Source organism: Suillus fuscotomentosus (assembly GCF_016647785.1).
Source record: "Suillus fuscotomentosus strain FC203 chromosome Unknown F5891scaffold_50, whole genome shotgun sequence".
Taxonomy (NCBI): domain Eukaryota; kingdom Fungi; phylum Basidiomycota; class Agaricomycetes; order Boletales; family Suillaceae; genus Suillus; species Suillus fuscotomentosus.
This window is the reverse complement of record NW_024539562.1, coordinates 195,653-211,351: the sequence shown is the minus strand read 5'-3', so window position 1 is coordinate 211,351 and position 15,699 is coordinate 195,653. Positions and strand designations below refer to the sequence as shown.

The window sequence follows — 15,699 nt, the reverse complement described above, 5'->3', positions numbered from 1 at the left end:
CTGTCCGTGTACGAAAAAATGGCGTTCTTTTTCAGGACCGTTGACAACGGAATCAAATTGTCATCGTTGTTGTCTATCCCCGATGTCACCGACGTCCATACTATGAACAAGATCACCTCTGACGAGCTCAATCGTCTGGTCACTCACGAGGGTTCACCAAAGGCCTCGCAACCGCTGGGACACCTGCTCTCCAAAATATTTCAGTCTTTCACGGTTCCTCTTCCCGATGTATTCAGCCTTAAAATCCCATTCGGAAAAATCCTTTATCGCAACCAACGCATCAACGAGAAATTCAGCGGGACATCGCCCGATACTCTTGTGCCACTGTACGATACTGAAGCGAAGGCTTGGAACTGGGCCCTTCCAGTTGACCCTCCTAAAAATGCCAGTAGTAGTCGTTCGGGCGCAGACTCAGAGGGCGAGTCAGAGGGCGAGTCAGAGGGCGAGTCAGAGGGCGAGTCAGAGGGTGATGATATGCAGAAAGCAACTCACGAAGAAATCTTTGCTGCGTTTCTCAATGCTCTGGCTGGCTGCTTGGCAGCGTCGCAGCCCAAACTAGTAGAAATGCGCTTTGCAACCAGCACATGGAGCGCAGCCAGTGCACAGAAGGCATTACCTGGCAGCGACATCAAGCGCAAGCCAGATCTCGTTCTATCTGACGATATATCGGCAAAGTGGGGGAACATCAGGGTATCAGCCGAACTCACTCACAGTCGATACCGGCCTGCGATGCGACTCGGGAAGGCTGCAGATACTCATGCCTATATTATGATGAGTGAACAGCCATGGAGGCGCTTTGCTCTCATATTATCATTCACAGATGAATATCGCCACCTTAGAGTCCTAATGTATGATCACTCTGGTGGCGCCGTGTCTCCTCGCTTCGATATTTACCAACAACCGGACATATTTTCACATATAATCGCTGCCATCAATTTCGGGAGTCTAGAGTGCGTCGGCTATGATCCGACAGTCTCATTCTCAAAGATTGTTTCACCACCCCGATTCAAAGATATCAACTGCTATCGTCCCATTAGAAACGCTCCTGCCCGACCAAGTACGACGGACTGTACTGTTGCCGTATCCACTTCCTCCCTTCCATTTCCCGAGGATCCTGATGGAGTGTCGTCCAGTGATGCCCTTGAATCAGTAGTCGCTAGTGACTCTAGTGACTCTGACTCGACGGAAGAAGGTCCGAGCGGTTCCGCTACACATTACTCGATGGACGAAGAGCATTTCCCACCCCCCTCCCTCCCAGTGCACCCCACTGCAACCCGTAGTGCTCCCCTTCTCAGCCTCGCATCCCAAATGCCCCAGGCTGAGATGACCGAGAGCATCTATTCTGTCACCCCTCTCCCTTCCCAATTCCCTTACTCTGCTCAATCACCTGAACCTTGCGGTAAAATCCGTGTAGGGCAGAAGGTCTACACTATAAGAAGAATCATTTTTGCGAGCCGAGGTCTTGTTGGTCGCGGAACCGTTTGCTATTTGGCAACTTTAGACGATGAAGACTACATAATAAAAGACCATTGGGTTGTAGGCAAGGACGACAATGTAGTCTTGAACGAGATCAAGATGCTGGAATTGATGGATGGCCTCCCTGGCGTTCCAAAGCTGGTGGATCATTGGGTCATTGAACAGTCAGATGGTGATCCCGATGTTACCTGAAAATATCGGCAGAAAGAACGCCGGAGTACCAGGGGCACTAGTCGTACTCATGTACGTCTTGTCTTGAAGCCATGTGGTCGCCCCCTTCACATGTTCCGAACACTGAAGGAGTTTGTGCGGGCACTAAGGGATATCGTTAAGAGTAAGTTTTTAGTACTTTGGGGTACAGGTGTCTTGGACTGATACTCTTTGATGTTAGTTCAACAAGCTGCGGTGGAGGAACATCAGATTTTGCATCGGGACTGTAGTCTCAACAACACGATGATCCTAGACGAACCTGAAGGTAGTGAAGGGTTTCTTATTGACTGGGAGTTTGCCGTTCGGATTGCCTCAGATCATAAATATCCTATTGGCGGTACAGTAAGTACACCTTATTCATTAAATATTCAGTTCATTAATTGATTTGCCAGGGCACAGTCCCTTTCATGTCACGCGGACTTCTCAATCAATATGCGGTCCTGCAGCAGGAGGCGGACCTGGAATCGAAGAGGAAGAAGACGGCGAAGAAGAAAGAGACTCGGGGACACAATTCAGTCGACAAACCAAAAACCCCGAAATCATCCTCTGATTCTCTGGCGCTACCTGTATCATACGTCATCCAAGGCTATGCGGATGACCTGGAGTCCCTTTTTTTCGTGTTCGCTTGGGTTTGCATCAAGTTTTGTGGTCCCAACGGTATGGTGCGGGAGCGCTTGCCCAATTCGTTGGTGGATCGTTGGACCAGCCTTGACCTGGGATCGTGCGCAGCCTTCAAGATCACCTTTTTCGCTTATCCAGGAGAGGAAAAGCGTCTCACAGACCAATTTCACCCGTACTTCAAGCAGCTGATCCCCCTCGCAGTAGAGTGGCGTAGAGTTCTGGTGGACAACATGATCCACCCCGTTACCTTCGACACCATTCTCGCTGTACTCAACTCTCATCTCGACAAACTCCCCGACGACGAGGAGCTCGTATCTGCTGTGGACATGCTCAGGAATGATGCTGCCATTCTCACGAAACATGTTAAGGGCAAACAGATTGCTTCAGACCCTCCCTCTGTAGTAGCACCCAAGCGGCAAAAGTCTCATCATAGTGATACCGAGTCTGACTCAGCATCGGGCAGTGACGCATGACCAGGAGGTGAAGCCTACTCATTACACATATTCAGCTATTTTTCTTCTTCACTGACTTAGTATGAATGACATGTTTAACTTTAGCAGTAGTATTTCTAGAATCTCGCTGGCTTGTACTATTAGTATGTTGCGTTTTTACTATAGTTCACTGACCGGTACCTATGATATTGTTGTTCTGACTATATCGTTCTTTTTCAAGCTTTTTTCAAGTGTTTATCTTTTTACAATCAAGATACTAGTAGTACGCCAGGATCTGATATAGTATCACTACTAGTAGGTTCTGGTACGATTCATGTTATGTGTAGCATTTTTGCTTACGTGATCGGCAATTTCTCTTATGAGTACCATTACCAACGACGAAGGTTTTTTCACGCTAGTCATGCGAATCGATTCGGAGTACGACGTGATAGTAACAATCCTCATGGTGGTATGTTTCTTTATTACTATCATTCTTATTAATGATAAACTTTTCTCTCGCTACCCATACGGCTATTAAGTATTAGTACACGGATGAGCCATGGTATAAAATCATCGTAAGTCTGGGATAATTTATCAGAGTCACTTCTTCCTCTGTTCTTCATTACAGTCATGCCTCCTCGTGCCATCGCCAGTCCTAAGAAGAAACGATCTGGCAAGCGCAAAGGATCCGATGCTTCAAAGGCCGGCTTGCCAAAGAAGTCTCGGGCTGCAGACATTGCTGAGGTACCCAGCATGGTACCCCTCGTGTCCCTTGGCCTGACTGGAGCAGAAGCGGAACAAAATGCTCCCCGGCGTTCTGGTCGCCCTAACGCGGGAACTGGAGGTAGGAATGCACAACTGGAGAAGATTGGATCAGTATTGCAATCCAAGCCTCGGACTCAAGAACATAAGGGTACAATGTCCCTTGGTCTCAATGTTCCAGTCAGTCCTCAAGCCCCAGAACCGCGTCGTAGAGGTCGAAAGAATCATTCAAAGGTAGGCGTCTAATTAATTCTGTTACTCATATTGATTGTTTCGTAGGCAGTTCCTCCACCCTACAGCTCACTCGTTAGGGATGCTCCAGATGCCCCAGCCAAGGACATTATCGCCACAGGGCCCAGCTTTACATCCCAGCAACCTGGTGGAAGGTTTGGATTTGTTGCTCCAACAGAAATAGCTCATTCCGGTACTGCCCAGCCCAATATTCAGGCATTGCACAACCCGCATGTCACCATTGGGGCGAAGGACGCTGAGCAGCGCGCTCGGGACGCCATTGCCGAGCAACGAGCTCGAGATGCCATTGCCGAGCAACGAGCTCGAGACGCCATTGCCGAGCAACGAGCTCGAGACGCCATTGCCGAGCAACGAGCTCGGGACGCTATCGCTGAGAAGCGAACTCGGGATGCAATTGCTGAGCGACATACCCAGAACGCTGTCTCTGAATATCCAGTGGTTTTGCCAAGGTCCGTCTTTCGGGAGGAGAATTTAGATCCAGCCCTACGTCAGCATGATGACACTGTTAGGGCTCAGCATCGTCTGACGTCGTTTGAATCTGATGACAGTGACTCTAAAGACTGTAGCAGTGATGACAGCAATGATAGCAATGATAAAGATGCTGATGAAGAGGACAGCGGAGAGGATGACGAGGAGGAGGGGGGAAATGATGATACGGTCAAGAGCTCACAGCAGTTTGGTTGGGGGGAGGCTGGCCGACGCCAGAAAGAACACCCAGGTACACATTCTCGTCGTGTGATTTCGCTTCACTAATTCAATGTTATAGGGTTTGTGGAGGATGTACCACCTTCGCAATCTCCAGTCGCTCGCCCTCTCACACCTGAAATTCAGTTCCAGTACTCACGCGATGAAGATGATGTAGTTGCCCAGACGAGCCTTGATAAAACCTCGGTAAGTTTTCTGCTCAAGCCGGGAGTAACTCTCATTTTATATTGTTAATCCAGCGGAACGAAAGCTCTCAGGTATGGCCATATCGTTCAATTGTATCATGCTTACCATTGCCTTTCTTTCAAGGACCCTCCGGATATCTCACCAGGACCGCGGCGGCAAGCATCCCAACACATTGAGGTGAGATCAGGGAGACCATTTTAATTGACACTCACCATCGAGCAGACCATCACCTCGAAGCCTGATGATGTACTACAACGCCATCATAAGAAAAATGGAAAGCCCCGTCTTCCTGATCCTGAATCCCTCGAACTGCTGAATCAAGTGTCCGAGTGTGATGTTCAGCCATTGAAAAACAAAAAGTCTAGGTCATCGCGTGGTGGGCCAACACCCGATCAATTATCTTGGTACGGACCACGCTGGAAAAGTTTCTTGGAGGACGCCAAAGTAGAATGTCGAGCGCAACACGCCCTGGAGAACCCATTTCCAACTTTGGTGAAGAATCTTCCAGGAACAATCACTGAAGTTCTCATTGCAGTATTGGTTGTGTGGGATACGAACGGTAAACAATTTGAAGCTGGTAGGCACTTGTTCGTTCTCATTCGTTCTCGAACTAATATGTCATATTCTGATGCAGGGGTTTGGCCAGAACACAAATTTAATATGACTCGGTTGGTGTGTGCATAACTGACTTTGTGCCAATATCTCGTTGACAGTCTGTATTAAAGCTGTACGACGATCTTTCGACTTGGCGATCTGACTTGAAGAAAACAGCCATAAGCATTGCACCAGTATCATATTCGCTTATTCCTCCGCTTTCTGTCCCCATTCAGGAATGTGCTGCTTGGGTCGAGCACACTGCTGCTGAATTGATCAAGGAAGCATTCTTCTTACGCTTTGGGGTGGACGATCAGGTAAGTGATCTTGTGGTGATCGCAACTCTACTGATGGAAGATTTCTAGGGGAGAACACGAAACTTCGCTCATCCCGCCCTTCGTGAAGCCGTCATCACATTCTTTTACACAGGACCATATCGAATTGCACGAAGGATGCCGGAGACCTTTAGCACGGAATTGCCACTCTCATGTTTGGCTTTGGTTGCTGCGGCGGTAATTTCGTCTCCCTCGCCAATGTCATGTGTTAATTTTCTGTCTTGAAACTAGTTCAATTGTGTCTTCGACGGTCTTGTGAAAAACGGACATGGGAAGTCATACCCAAACTTTTCCACCAAGGACTACGGCCCCGTCTATTGTCGGATGCTCGAATTGCTCAAACATATCCTTGAGGATGCGTATCATGGGCCTAGGCTGTCAGCTCAACTGCGAGAATGGGCTGCAGCGGGATGGTGAGGATCTTTTCTCTCTGATAATTTTTTTACTGATTTTCATTTGTACAGGGCTGCAGCTATGAATCTCGAAGGAGTTGTTGATGCCAGACACGACCACCTGCAGATTCTTCTTGACTAAAAGCTTCGTATTCCCGCTCCCCAGTTTATATCAAGCATTTATCGTGTTTGGCGCACGTATCATTGTATTTACTGTTTGTCGTGGTCATGTGATTCAATATATTGGTTTTGTTTTTTTGTTTTAAAATTTTTGTGTTGTCCAGTGTGTGTAAGCAGTACAGCGAGCAAATGTCTGTACAGCTCCGGGTCTCTGAGTGCTCTGTGGGTGTCTGTACAGAGATGGACAGCGAAAAAATTTGCAATTCAAGTAGATTTTCGTAATTACTGGGCGGTCTGTAGGTGTCTGTACAGAGATTCACAGCGCAAGGTGTCGCTGTGATGGACTGGCTAATTGGGACCAAGCTGTAGCGCTTGCACGCTGTACAGCGCTGTACAGCGCTGCACAGTGCAAAGTGGTTTACTGATGAAGGGTGTCTTGTAGCATTCAATTATAGGTGGTATGGACTGTCTAGTGTACTGGGAGGTATACATTGGGGGGGCTGTCGGTATTGGTGTTGCTTGGAGTTCACTTATGAGTGATAGCGGGACGTCATAGAGGACGTGCAGCGCCGGGGAGCACCATATTTTGGTGCCACCCTAACTCGAACGTGGGAGTTCGAGTCCAAGAAGCCCTCCGCTATGGCAAATAAGTGCCATCGCTATCACTTGCACACCCTGGATTTGTTTGAGTCTCTACTTAGACTCTTTAGTACGGCGCTTTTCCGATTCATCACGTCGTGTCATGTGGGATGTATATGGTCTGATTTGTTGTACATTTGTCGTGTTGTACATCACAACTCGTGCCATCCTCTTGGTACTTATGTTCACCACTTTGCGCAATCTTCCCCCTAACGCATACAAGGCGATGCTGTGGACCAGTTTGGTGCCACACTTATAGTTCTTGATTATGGTGCTCGAGATATGCACTTCATACTTTTTTAGATGTAACATTCTTGTGGTCGACGACAATAGAGCTAGGTACTACATGATGCAATCATATCGTCTGGTATGACCCTAACATCATGATGAATAGCAGCGATAAAGCTGTTTGGTACTGTATGTTGCAGCTGATGAAGCGGACGACTGATGAGCAGGTTGCAACATTCCGAATCGGCGAGTAGACAGTTACCTTTGGATGTGACCCGATGTGCAGTGTCTGTCTCTATTATCCCAGACATGCGGAAATTGTATTTCCTCTATCATTGCGACCAGCCATCAACAACATGAATTAAGCCTCCAGGCATTGGGCCTGTTCCGTACATGAATTCGAACTCGATCAGTGAAACTTCACAGCTCGCTTTGAACTCGTTTGCCATGTACCCGGATGCCTAGACTCGTCCATGTAGACTACTGCTACCGGGCGCTCGACAGGTACGCGTATATCGAGTTTCATGTCGTTGAGATTACGAGGCGATGTGGACCTGAACTCTGTATTTATGGGGCTTCTGGAGCTTCTAGAACCTATTAGTGAGAATCCGTTGGCTCACGATCCAGGTTATAGTATGACCTATTGATGTCCTGATGATGCATTCTGAGTGATCTGATCTCCTTGGCACCAGACGATGCGAAACTTACCCTACCGACTAATAATGGAAGCGAGTGGATATAATAGAGCTGAGTTTTTATGACGTATCCATAATTCATCCTACGTACCTGAGTCTCAATATCGGTCATACAATAAAGGGTGAGGTGCAATACGTTCGACACTGAAGGGGGTGCTCGTCACAAGCAGAACATGCCGGACAACACGAGGAAATATTCAATGCTATCATAGATCACGCTAAGTGTGATGAGCGACGCGCATCGATTTTGCAAGTACTTACACCTGTATCAGTCGTTCAACTCTAACAGCGATGATTTAGCGACCCTAAGACGTGAGAGAAAAGGCGCACCTGCTACTAAGAGAATTATAACGCAGGAGACGCATGGTAGATACTGTCTGCATCACGATGTCATACAACATCACGTGGAAGTAGCAGAACTAGGTTGACAATGAATTTACCGAGATGCAGCTATGGTTCATGGAGATCTGGATAGCCCACACTGGTGGTAAAGGAATCACTCACTTTCCCCATGCAAAACAGGACGTTGTTTGTATGAGATCTCGTTGTAAGAAACATGCTGATATACTAAATCGAGGACGGCAGCTTTTGCTTCCAAATGGCTTCGTACACATACCTCCAATGAAAGAGTGATGATTCGCTTCGGTCAAAGCGCCATTCTACGGGGAGAGTGATATAACCAGTATATTTCGACGACTAAGAGTCCGTAACGAAGAAATAAAAGACTGACTCGTAACATTCGATAGACATGCATGCTATTCGCAGAAATTTCTCCGTGACCACGCTGTCCACAAGCAAACACTGCTCCATTTAATGGATGAAATGCGCATTGATTAGCAACGTGTCAGATAGATATGTCCTTGATAGAGACCGAGGTGAGGGATGTGGGATGAAGTATAAAATGGAATATAGCGACTGCAAAAAGGGATGTTATGACTTAGACGTCGCGCTTTCGACACAGAAAGGAAACAACTTGGAAGCAACCGTGACAGTGGGAAGGAGGAATGAGACAAGGCATCGCTTTTCTACCAAGACCACACTTTGAGAATGATTAAACATGCTCGCGTAGGCAACAGAAAATTTGAGGGTAAGCTTGCCTAGACTTGTCCAAGCGCAAGCCATATTTGAGATTGGGCTGACTCAGGCTTGAGCTGGCAAATGCAATTGCGAGGGGCCAGCGAGGAACTCCGTTTAAGCCTGACTTTGCTGGTACGACATTTGTTAAATGAGCTGGCGAGATACCTAAGGACCCCCGATAATGGCTTTGGAACTCAGGTTGGGTGCGGCGAACGTTGCCGGAGGCCTAAATGAATTCTGTCCGAATCCCGCCCTGGATCTGCCTAGGAGCGTAATTGTTGTGCACATTCTGATCTGGGTCAAAAAGTCGTTCAGGAAACAGAACTATAAAAATTCAGCATGAAAATTCAGCTCTCCTCATCCCCTTCAATGACGCTGTCCGATTCGATCTGGTTTGCCCAAGTCCTGCTTGAATTTGCTCATCACCATGAACGGCAGCGAAATAGGCCTGTTTTGTACTCTGTGGCTGATGAAACGAACGACAGTAGTAATAGCATTCCCAATCGACGGGGAGACGATTACCTTTGGGTGTGGCGACTCGGATCCGATGTGCAGTGTACGCCTCTATTTTTACCCAGCCCTGCCCAAGGAAATTGTGTTTCTGGAAAGAAAAGTGCGTGGCTAATTTGCAATTGGGCCGTAACGCGTAATGGGGGAGCTTGGTCACTACGCTTATGCAGACGTTGGTGTAAACAAACCAAAATACATCACATACGCCGCCGCGTCTATCATGATGATCACTAGTACTGGGAAGTGCTGTCAAGGTGGGGAGTGCACATATAGCGTTTTGGATTGAATTGATTTTTATGAGCTGATACAGGGTACATATACGTGGGCACGCCAGGAGCTCGTCATGTCTGCTTAGCCTCTTCCTGAATCCTTGCGCGTCGCCCGCCTATTCTCGTTTCTCTTTCCTTGTGCAACACCATAAGATCAATCTCTCAATGACGCGTCTTCCGGATAGCCACAACACCTGCCATGCGGCGTCCTGTACATGTATCGCCCACGAAATCCTTACGTTTATGACCTGCCAATCTGTCAACAATCTGCTAGCTGGGCGCACACATAGTACAAAATAAGGTAATTAACTCTACAGCATCTCTGTTCGTACTGGTCTTCGCTGTACATCGTGCTAGCAAATATTGAGATAACGCTTGCTAATAAAATAAAACAGTGAACAGGATGCATACAAGACGCCCATCCAATAATGCGCTTACGAGTATTTTTCTGCATCATCCTCTACCTCGTTGGAGTGATCCAAGCCGCACCTACAATAAATGTAACAAATATCACTACTAGCGACAATGTTGAAGCCCCATCGTTCACGACCAGAACCCTAGGGACAATCATCTTCAGCTCCGTTCTCACTCTTTTCGCATGCATATACAGTGCCATCCACCCTAATATCCCGAGTCCTAAGGAAAGCGGCCACCGTTATATCCTATGGCGACAACTTAGCATGACGATAATGGCACTAATTGCTCCTGAACTGATTGTCGCATGGGCTATGCGTCAGTGGTTCAGCGCTCATCAAGTTACAAGACAATTCGAAAGATCAGGATATCCCAACTTGATCATTCGTCCGGACTCTGAAGGTGAGTTGTACTTTTGGAAATTCTGCATCTCACAACTCACTATACACGTCCTTGGAAATAGATTCTGTTGAAGTACCTGCAACTGGAAATTGCCTCACTCGCTTCCTTCTCCGCCTGCCTTTCATTCGCCTCTTGATACTGCTTGCCAAAGGTCCATTATCTGTGCCGGTGTTTCTGTGGCGTTTCCTTTGTGCTCCCATGAGGTGTGTCGCAAGCTGGATTGAGCCAGAGCCATCCGAGTCTGACTTGGAAGGTAAGCCAGATTCTTGCTCACATAAACTATGATTCATACATATTTAGATTATACCTGGACCCAGATGCACAGCTTCTTTGTGCTCATGGGTGGTTTCATGCTTTATGTAGACGGGAAACCCTACCTTACACTACGTCCTGACTACATCCTCAAACTGATACAAGACAAGTGTATCGACGTTCCTACCCTGACCGCAAAACAGATCCGTGACAGGAGCAAAGGCAATGCGATATCGAAAGGATTGGTCATGCTTCAGGTGGCCTACTTTGTTCTACAGCTCATCACTCGCGCCATATATCACCTCGAAACCACTCAGCTCGAAGTGGGGACACTCGCTTTTGCAGTCCTCAGTTTCCTAACTTATGCTATGTGGTGGGACAAGCCTCTCGATGTGCGATGTTCACATCCAGTGTACTGGAAGTCGACCGAGTCAATACCAGAGGATCACATTGAGTATGTATGTGCCTCAACTATCATACCGTTGCTGATTATGTTTGCCTTAGTTTCAGTGACACAGACGAATTCGCTCCGCTTCCCATCGCCCGCTCAATTTTCGAACTGATGGGCTTTCCTCGCATTCCTACATCTCAAAAACTCCAAGTTCCAACATTTGATGGCAGCATCACTCTCGAAGATTCGGACAGAAAAGTTCTTCGGCTTGCTGCAATGCTTATGGCTACCATATTCGGTGGCGTCCATTGTATGGCTTGGTTCTTCGCCTTTCCCACACACCAGGAACAGATGCTATGGCGTATCAGTGCCGTCGCCACAACTTGCACACCCTGGCTTTGTTGGAGTCTCTACTCCGACTCGGAAGTGACCCATTCAGTACTTCAGCGTTTTCCAAATCCATTAAAGTACGTCGTGTGGGGTGTGTATTTTCTGATTTATTTCGCATGTTTCGCATTGTACGTCCCAGCTCGTGCCGTCCTCTTGGTACTTATGTTCACCACTTTACACAATCTTCCTCCTGACGCATACAAGGCGGTGTCATGGACTAGTATGGTACCACACTTGTAGTTTTTGATTATGGTGATCGAGATATACTTATACTTCATACTTTTCTCGTAATATTCAGATGTGACACTCTTGTGGTCGACGATATTTAAAGCTAGGTATCGAAGTTCCCGCATAGGATCTTGAAGGTGAGTTATCTGAATTTTGTTCCTTTCTTCAGCAATTCATATTCCTGTGCTGCAGTCTCACTCGTGCCTTTCCAATATGTCTGTTCTTTTGCGGCTCATCTGAATCCGTGTATTATGAGTACATGGAATCAGAATCAGACATGCAGTTTCTTTGCGCCCCATGGGTAATTTCATACCAAATGTGAACAAGGAATCCACCACAGCCTGAAGAAGTACTCGAGCTGATACGTGGATGGCGCACTTATGCCATGACAACTGTGACTTCTCTAGCGCCTCTTTAGATGACTAGCAACGCCTGTGTTGCAGTCTTTTTGACTCAGTCTCTTGACTCGTTCCCATAAATATCCCCTGCAACGCCAGAGCTCCAAAATTATACACCAGAATACCAGAGAAGGCTACTTTTGGGTTCGTTGGATACGTTATGTCAACCGGTGACAACGAGGCAAGGGTATCCTGGCATTAGAACACGAAAATGTGAATTTTCTCGTGCGGTAGAATGGAACGCACGACTAAATAATTTCATCACCACCCATTCAGGGGAGAACTCTCGAACCGTCTTTGACGTGGTGAAAGGTGATAGATTGATGAGTCACCAGGACCGGGACCGGGAAATCCAGGCGCCGAAGGAAGCATAGACGATGGTCAGGCATTATAATATGCACGAAGCGCGCACGGCTAGCCTCACCGATTCGTGACCACTTCAAGCCCGCTAAGAAAGAAGAGTCCTGATCGACTGAAAATTCTGCTGACGGTAATTGACCGAAGAGAAGGTAAAATGAATCCTGCCGTTTAGCATGCGTCAGGCCTGTGTCATCGCTGTCAATTGCTGTGGGGCAGCGAGGGGTGCTCATCGTGGATGCTATTAGAACAGACGCTCATACTATGTACATACCCGTGAAATTTTAGCCGGGGCTCGTCCTTGAGGCGCCAGCAAGTTTCGATGCTGCGACGATCGACTTGAGGGTGCCAATGAGTGGAAACACTGACACGCTGTGATTCATTTAAGTAAAATACCCCGGGTGTATCAAAGGGTGCCAGTTGTTCTGGCATGAACTACAATTTTACCGTGACAACCACTTGCCCAGCCCTTGAAAAACTACAATCAGTACAATACTTTGAAGGTTATTCGTGATGGCCACTCCTACCTTCTCTGTGTGAGAGATATCGCTTGTAAATACCATTGCAGGTGTGCGGTATCGCAGTGGCAAATACTCCGTAGTCTCAAAGCAACCGAGTATCTAGTTGACCCATGAGGTCCCAATTTGATCTGATCTAGGAAGTTGACAGGTGAGTTATGATACGAACCGTTTCAAGTGGGATACAATTTGTGATCGCTCAAGTGAAAAGCTACGAGAATATTCTATCCCAGTAGGCTAAGGGCGTTGTCACAATATTCATTTTGGATTCCTGATACATGAAGTTTGGTTGTGCTCTAAGCAGATTAAAAGCTCACCAGGTGGTATTATAGGGGTATATTGAACCCTGCAATTGGAATAATGAAATCGTCGATTGCTAAGTTGAAGCATGTACTGACAAGTGAATTATGAAGTACCAGCCTTTGGAATCTCCTGCGTATGCTGTAGTAGTGCAAGCTGGCGACGGTAGACACATGCCAGTGCCGCATGTACTTCATTGCCGATGGAGTTGTATATAGCGCTACAACTCAACATGGTTGCCCTGAGCCTGCAATGAAAATTCAGAGGGGGCACGCGCTGTCACTACAAGTCAGCCTGATTGATGCTGCGAACCAAAGACGTCAAAGTTCGAACAAATAGTAATCGACATGCTCATCGCCAACCATACAACTTGAACGTTAACCGTGACATAGCAAAGGGTTTCAATCAAAAAATTGTTCGCCCGGCTGCAGTTTAGTTCGCTTGACATTGTAGTTGAGCTCATGATGCATGATCATTGACTCGAGTTACAGCAGGCTGAGAGAATTATGTAAAGTATTTGAAATTCTTGCGTGACTTCAAATTGTGCATGATCATTACATTTCGTTTGTCACAAGCTCGCCATACTGCAGACATCAATGCACCAAGCAAGCGCCTATAGGGCCTCATCGCAGCCTCATTGTACAACATTGTGTTAATCGGAAATAGCGCCCGCCAGTTTAATACAAATAGTGAATAGGACATATGCATATGATACATCCAAAGTGACGTCCAATAATGCGCTTACTGGTACTTTTCTGCATCTTCCTCTCCCTCGTTGGAGTGATCCAAGCTGCACCTACAACAAATACAACAAATACTACCACTAACGACAGTGTTAAAGCCCCATCATTCACGACCAGAACCTTGTGGACCATCATTTCTAGCTCCGTTCTCACTCTTTTTGCATGCATATACAGTGCCATCCACCCTAATATCCCAAGTCCTAAGAACAGCAGCTGGCATCACATTCTATGGCGACAGCTTACAATTATGACAATGGCGCTAATCGCTCCTGAGCTGATTGTCACATGGGCTATGCGCCAGTGGTTCAGCGCGCATCAAGTTACAAAACAATTCGGGAAATTGGGATATCCCAGCATTCGTCCAGAGTCTGAAGGTGAGTTGTGCTTTTGGAGATTCTGCATCTCACAACTCACTATACACACCATTAGAAGAGGACTCTGTTGAAGCACCTGCAACTGGAAATTGGTTCATTCGCTTCATTTGCCGAAGTCCTTTCATTCGTCTCTTTCTCCTGCTTGTTAAAGGCATATTATCTGTGCCGGTGTCTCTTTGGCGTTCCGTTTGTGCTCTCGCGAGGTGGGTCGTCAGGCGGATTCAGTCAGAGCAATCCAACTCTGACTCGGAAGGTAAGCCTGGTTTGTGCTCACCTAAACGTTGACTTATGTCCATCCTTAGATCCTATGTGGACTCAGACGCACAGCTTCTTTGTGCTCATGGGTGGTTTCATGCTTTATGTGGACGGGAAACCCTACCTTACACTACGTCCTGACTACATTCTCACATTGATACGTGACAAGTGTATCGACGCCCCTACCCTAACGGCAAAGCAGATCTACGACAAGAGCAAAGGCAATGCGATATCAAAAGGATTGGTCATGCTTCAGGTGGCCTGGTTTGTTATGCAGCTCATCACCCGCGCCGTCTATCACCTCGAAACCACCCAGCTTGAAGTGGGGACACTTGCTTTTGCGGTTCTTAATTTCCTCACTTATGCTGTGTGGTGGGGCAAGCCTCTCAATGTGCAATGTCCGTACCCAGTGTACTGGAAGTCTGAGTCAAGGCCAGAGGATCACATTGAGTATGTATATACTTGAACAATTATAACGCTGCTGATTATGTCTGCCTTAGTGTCAGTGACCCAGACGAATTCTCTCGGCTTTGGTACTTGCCTCGACTCTCCAGCCCAATTATGGAACTGATAGGCTGGACTGACATTCCCATATCTCGAAAGCTCCAAGTTCCAACATTTGATGGCAGTGTCGACCTCCAAGCTTCGGACAGGGCGGTTGTTCAGCGAGCTGCATTGCTTATGGCAATCATATTTGGCGGTATCCATTGCATGGCTTGGTTTTTGACCTTCCCCACATACGAGGAACAGGTGCTATGGCGCTCAAGTGCTGTCGCTATAACTTGCATACCTTGGCTTTGTTTGAGTGTCTACTTAGACTCGCGTCATTCAGCAAGGCGCTTACCCCATTCATTACATCAACTCGTGTGGGGTGTATATGTTCTGATTTGTGTCGCATTTGCCATATTGTACATCACAGCTCGTGTCATCCTCTTGGTGCTCATGTTCACTACTTTACGCGATATTCCTCCTGACGCGTACAAGGCGGTGTCATGGACTAGTTTGGTGCCGCACTTGTAGTTATTTATTATGGTTCTCAAGATACACTTCATACTTTTCTAATGATATTCAGATGCATCATTCTTGTGGTTGACGATGGAGCCACTTGCACAAGTTGTTACGCGATCACATGACCTACACACATGTGAATTGAACCAGAGTTCTTGTTTGAGCTT

General features: G+C 47.1%; 4 protein-coding genes across 4 annotated transcripts; all 4 read left to right on the top strand.

Moving 5' to 3' along the window:
* Nucleotides 1-18: 18 nt before the first annotated feature.
* Nucleotides 19-2,780, top strand: F5891DRAFT_1192414 (uncharacterized protein; the record flags this gene model as incomplete). The annotated part of the gene is made up of 4 exons (XM_041367600.1): nucleotides 19-1,629; nucleotides 1,681-1,810; nucleotides 1,868-2,028; nucleotides 2,079-2,780. 4 exons carry the CDS (start codon nucleotides 19-21, stop codon nucleotides 2,778-2,780), a joined length of 2,604 nt encoding a protein of 867 aa, XP_041222576.1.
* A 588-nt stretch (nucleotides 2,781-3,368) lies between these two features.
* F5891DRAFT_983012 (uncharacterized protein) lies at nucleotides 3,369-6,106 on the top strand (the record flags this gene model as incomplete). Its single annotated transcript, XM_041377283.1, has 12 exons — nucleotides 3,369-3,734; nucleotides 3,780-4,201; nucleotides 4,322-4,470; nucleotides 4,519-4,643; nucleotides 4,697-4,714; nucleotides 4,767-4,820; nucleotides 4,866-5,220; nucleotides 5,278-5,315; nucleotides 5,357-5,554; nucleotides 5,603-5,749; nucleotides 5,804-5,985; nucleotides 6,037-6,106. The coding sequence occupies 12 exons, from the start codon at nucleotides 3,369-3,371 to the stop codon at nucleotides 6,104-6,106; spliced, it is 2,124 nt and encodes a 707-aa protein (XP_041222575.1).
* A 4,143-nt stretch (nucleotides 6,107-10,249) lies between these two features.
* On the top strand, nucleotides 10,250-11,687 carry F5891DRAFT_563074 (uncharacterized protein). The gene is made up of 4 exons (XM_041372283.1): nucleotides 10,250-10,318; nucleotides 10,380-11,024; nucleotides 11,075-11,576; nucleotides 11,650-11,687. The coding sequence occupies exons 2-4, from the start codon at nucleotides 10,600-10,602 to the stop codon at nucleotides 11,653-11,655; spliced, it is 933 nt and encodes a 310-aa protein (XP_041222574.1). The 5' UTR covers nucleotides 10,250-10,318; nucleotides 10,380-10,599; the 3' UTR covers nucleotides 11,656-11,687.
* Nucleotides 11,688-13,751: 2,064 nt separating this feature from the next.
* Nucleotides 13,752-15,609, top strand: F5891DRAFT_563029 (uncharacterized protein). The gene is made up of 4 exons (XM_041372282.1): nucleotides 13,752-14,269; nucleotides 14,325-14,522; nucleotides 14,572-14,974; nucleotides 15,025-15,609. The coding sequence occupies exons 1-4, from the start codon at nucleotides 13,888-13,890 to the stop codon at nucleotides 15,542-15,544; spliced, it is 1,503 nt and encodes a 500-aa protein (XP_041222573.1). The 5' UTR covers nucleotides 13,752-13,887; the 3' UTR covers nucleotides 15,545-15,609.
* The last annotated feature ends 90 nt before the right edge of the window (nucleotides 15,610-15,699 follow it).

Excerpts from the sequence above, each read along its gene's own strand:
- F5891DRAFT_563029 (XM_041372282.1), top strand. The coding sequence starts at position 13,888 with ATGCGCTTACTGGTACTTTTCTGCATCTTCCTCTCCCTCGTTGGAGTG. Across the intron at positions 14,523-14,571 it reads ATCCAACTCTGACTCGGAAG|ATCCTATGTGGACTCAGACG; the intron begins GTAAGCCTGGTT and ends GTCCATCCTTAG. Across the intron at positions 14,975-15,024 it reads AGGCCAGAGGATCACATTGA|TGTCAGTGACCCAGACGAAT; the intron begins GTATGTATATAC and ends TGTCTGCCTTAG.
- F5891DRAFT_563074 (XM_041372283.1), top strand. The coding sequence starts at position 10,600 with ATGATTCATACATATTTAGATTATACCTGGACCCAGATGCACAGCTTC. Across the intron at positions 11,025-11,074 it reads ATACCAGAGGATCACATTGA|TTTCAGTGACACAGACGAAT; the intron begins GTATGTATGTGC and ends TGTTTGCCTTAG.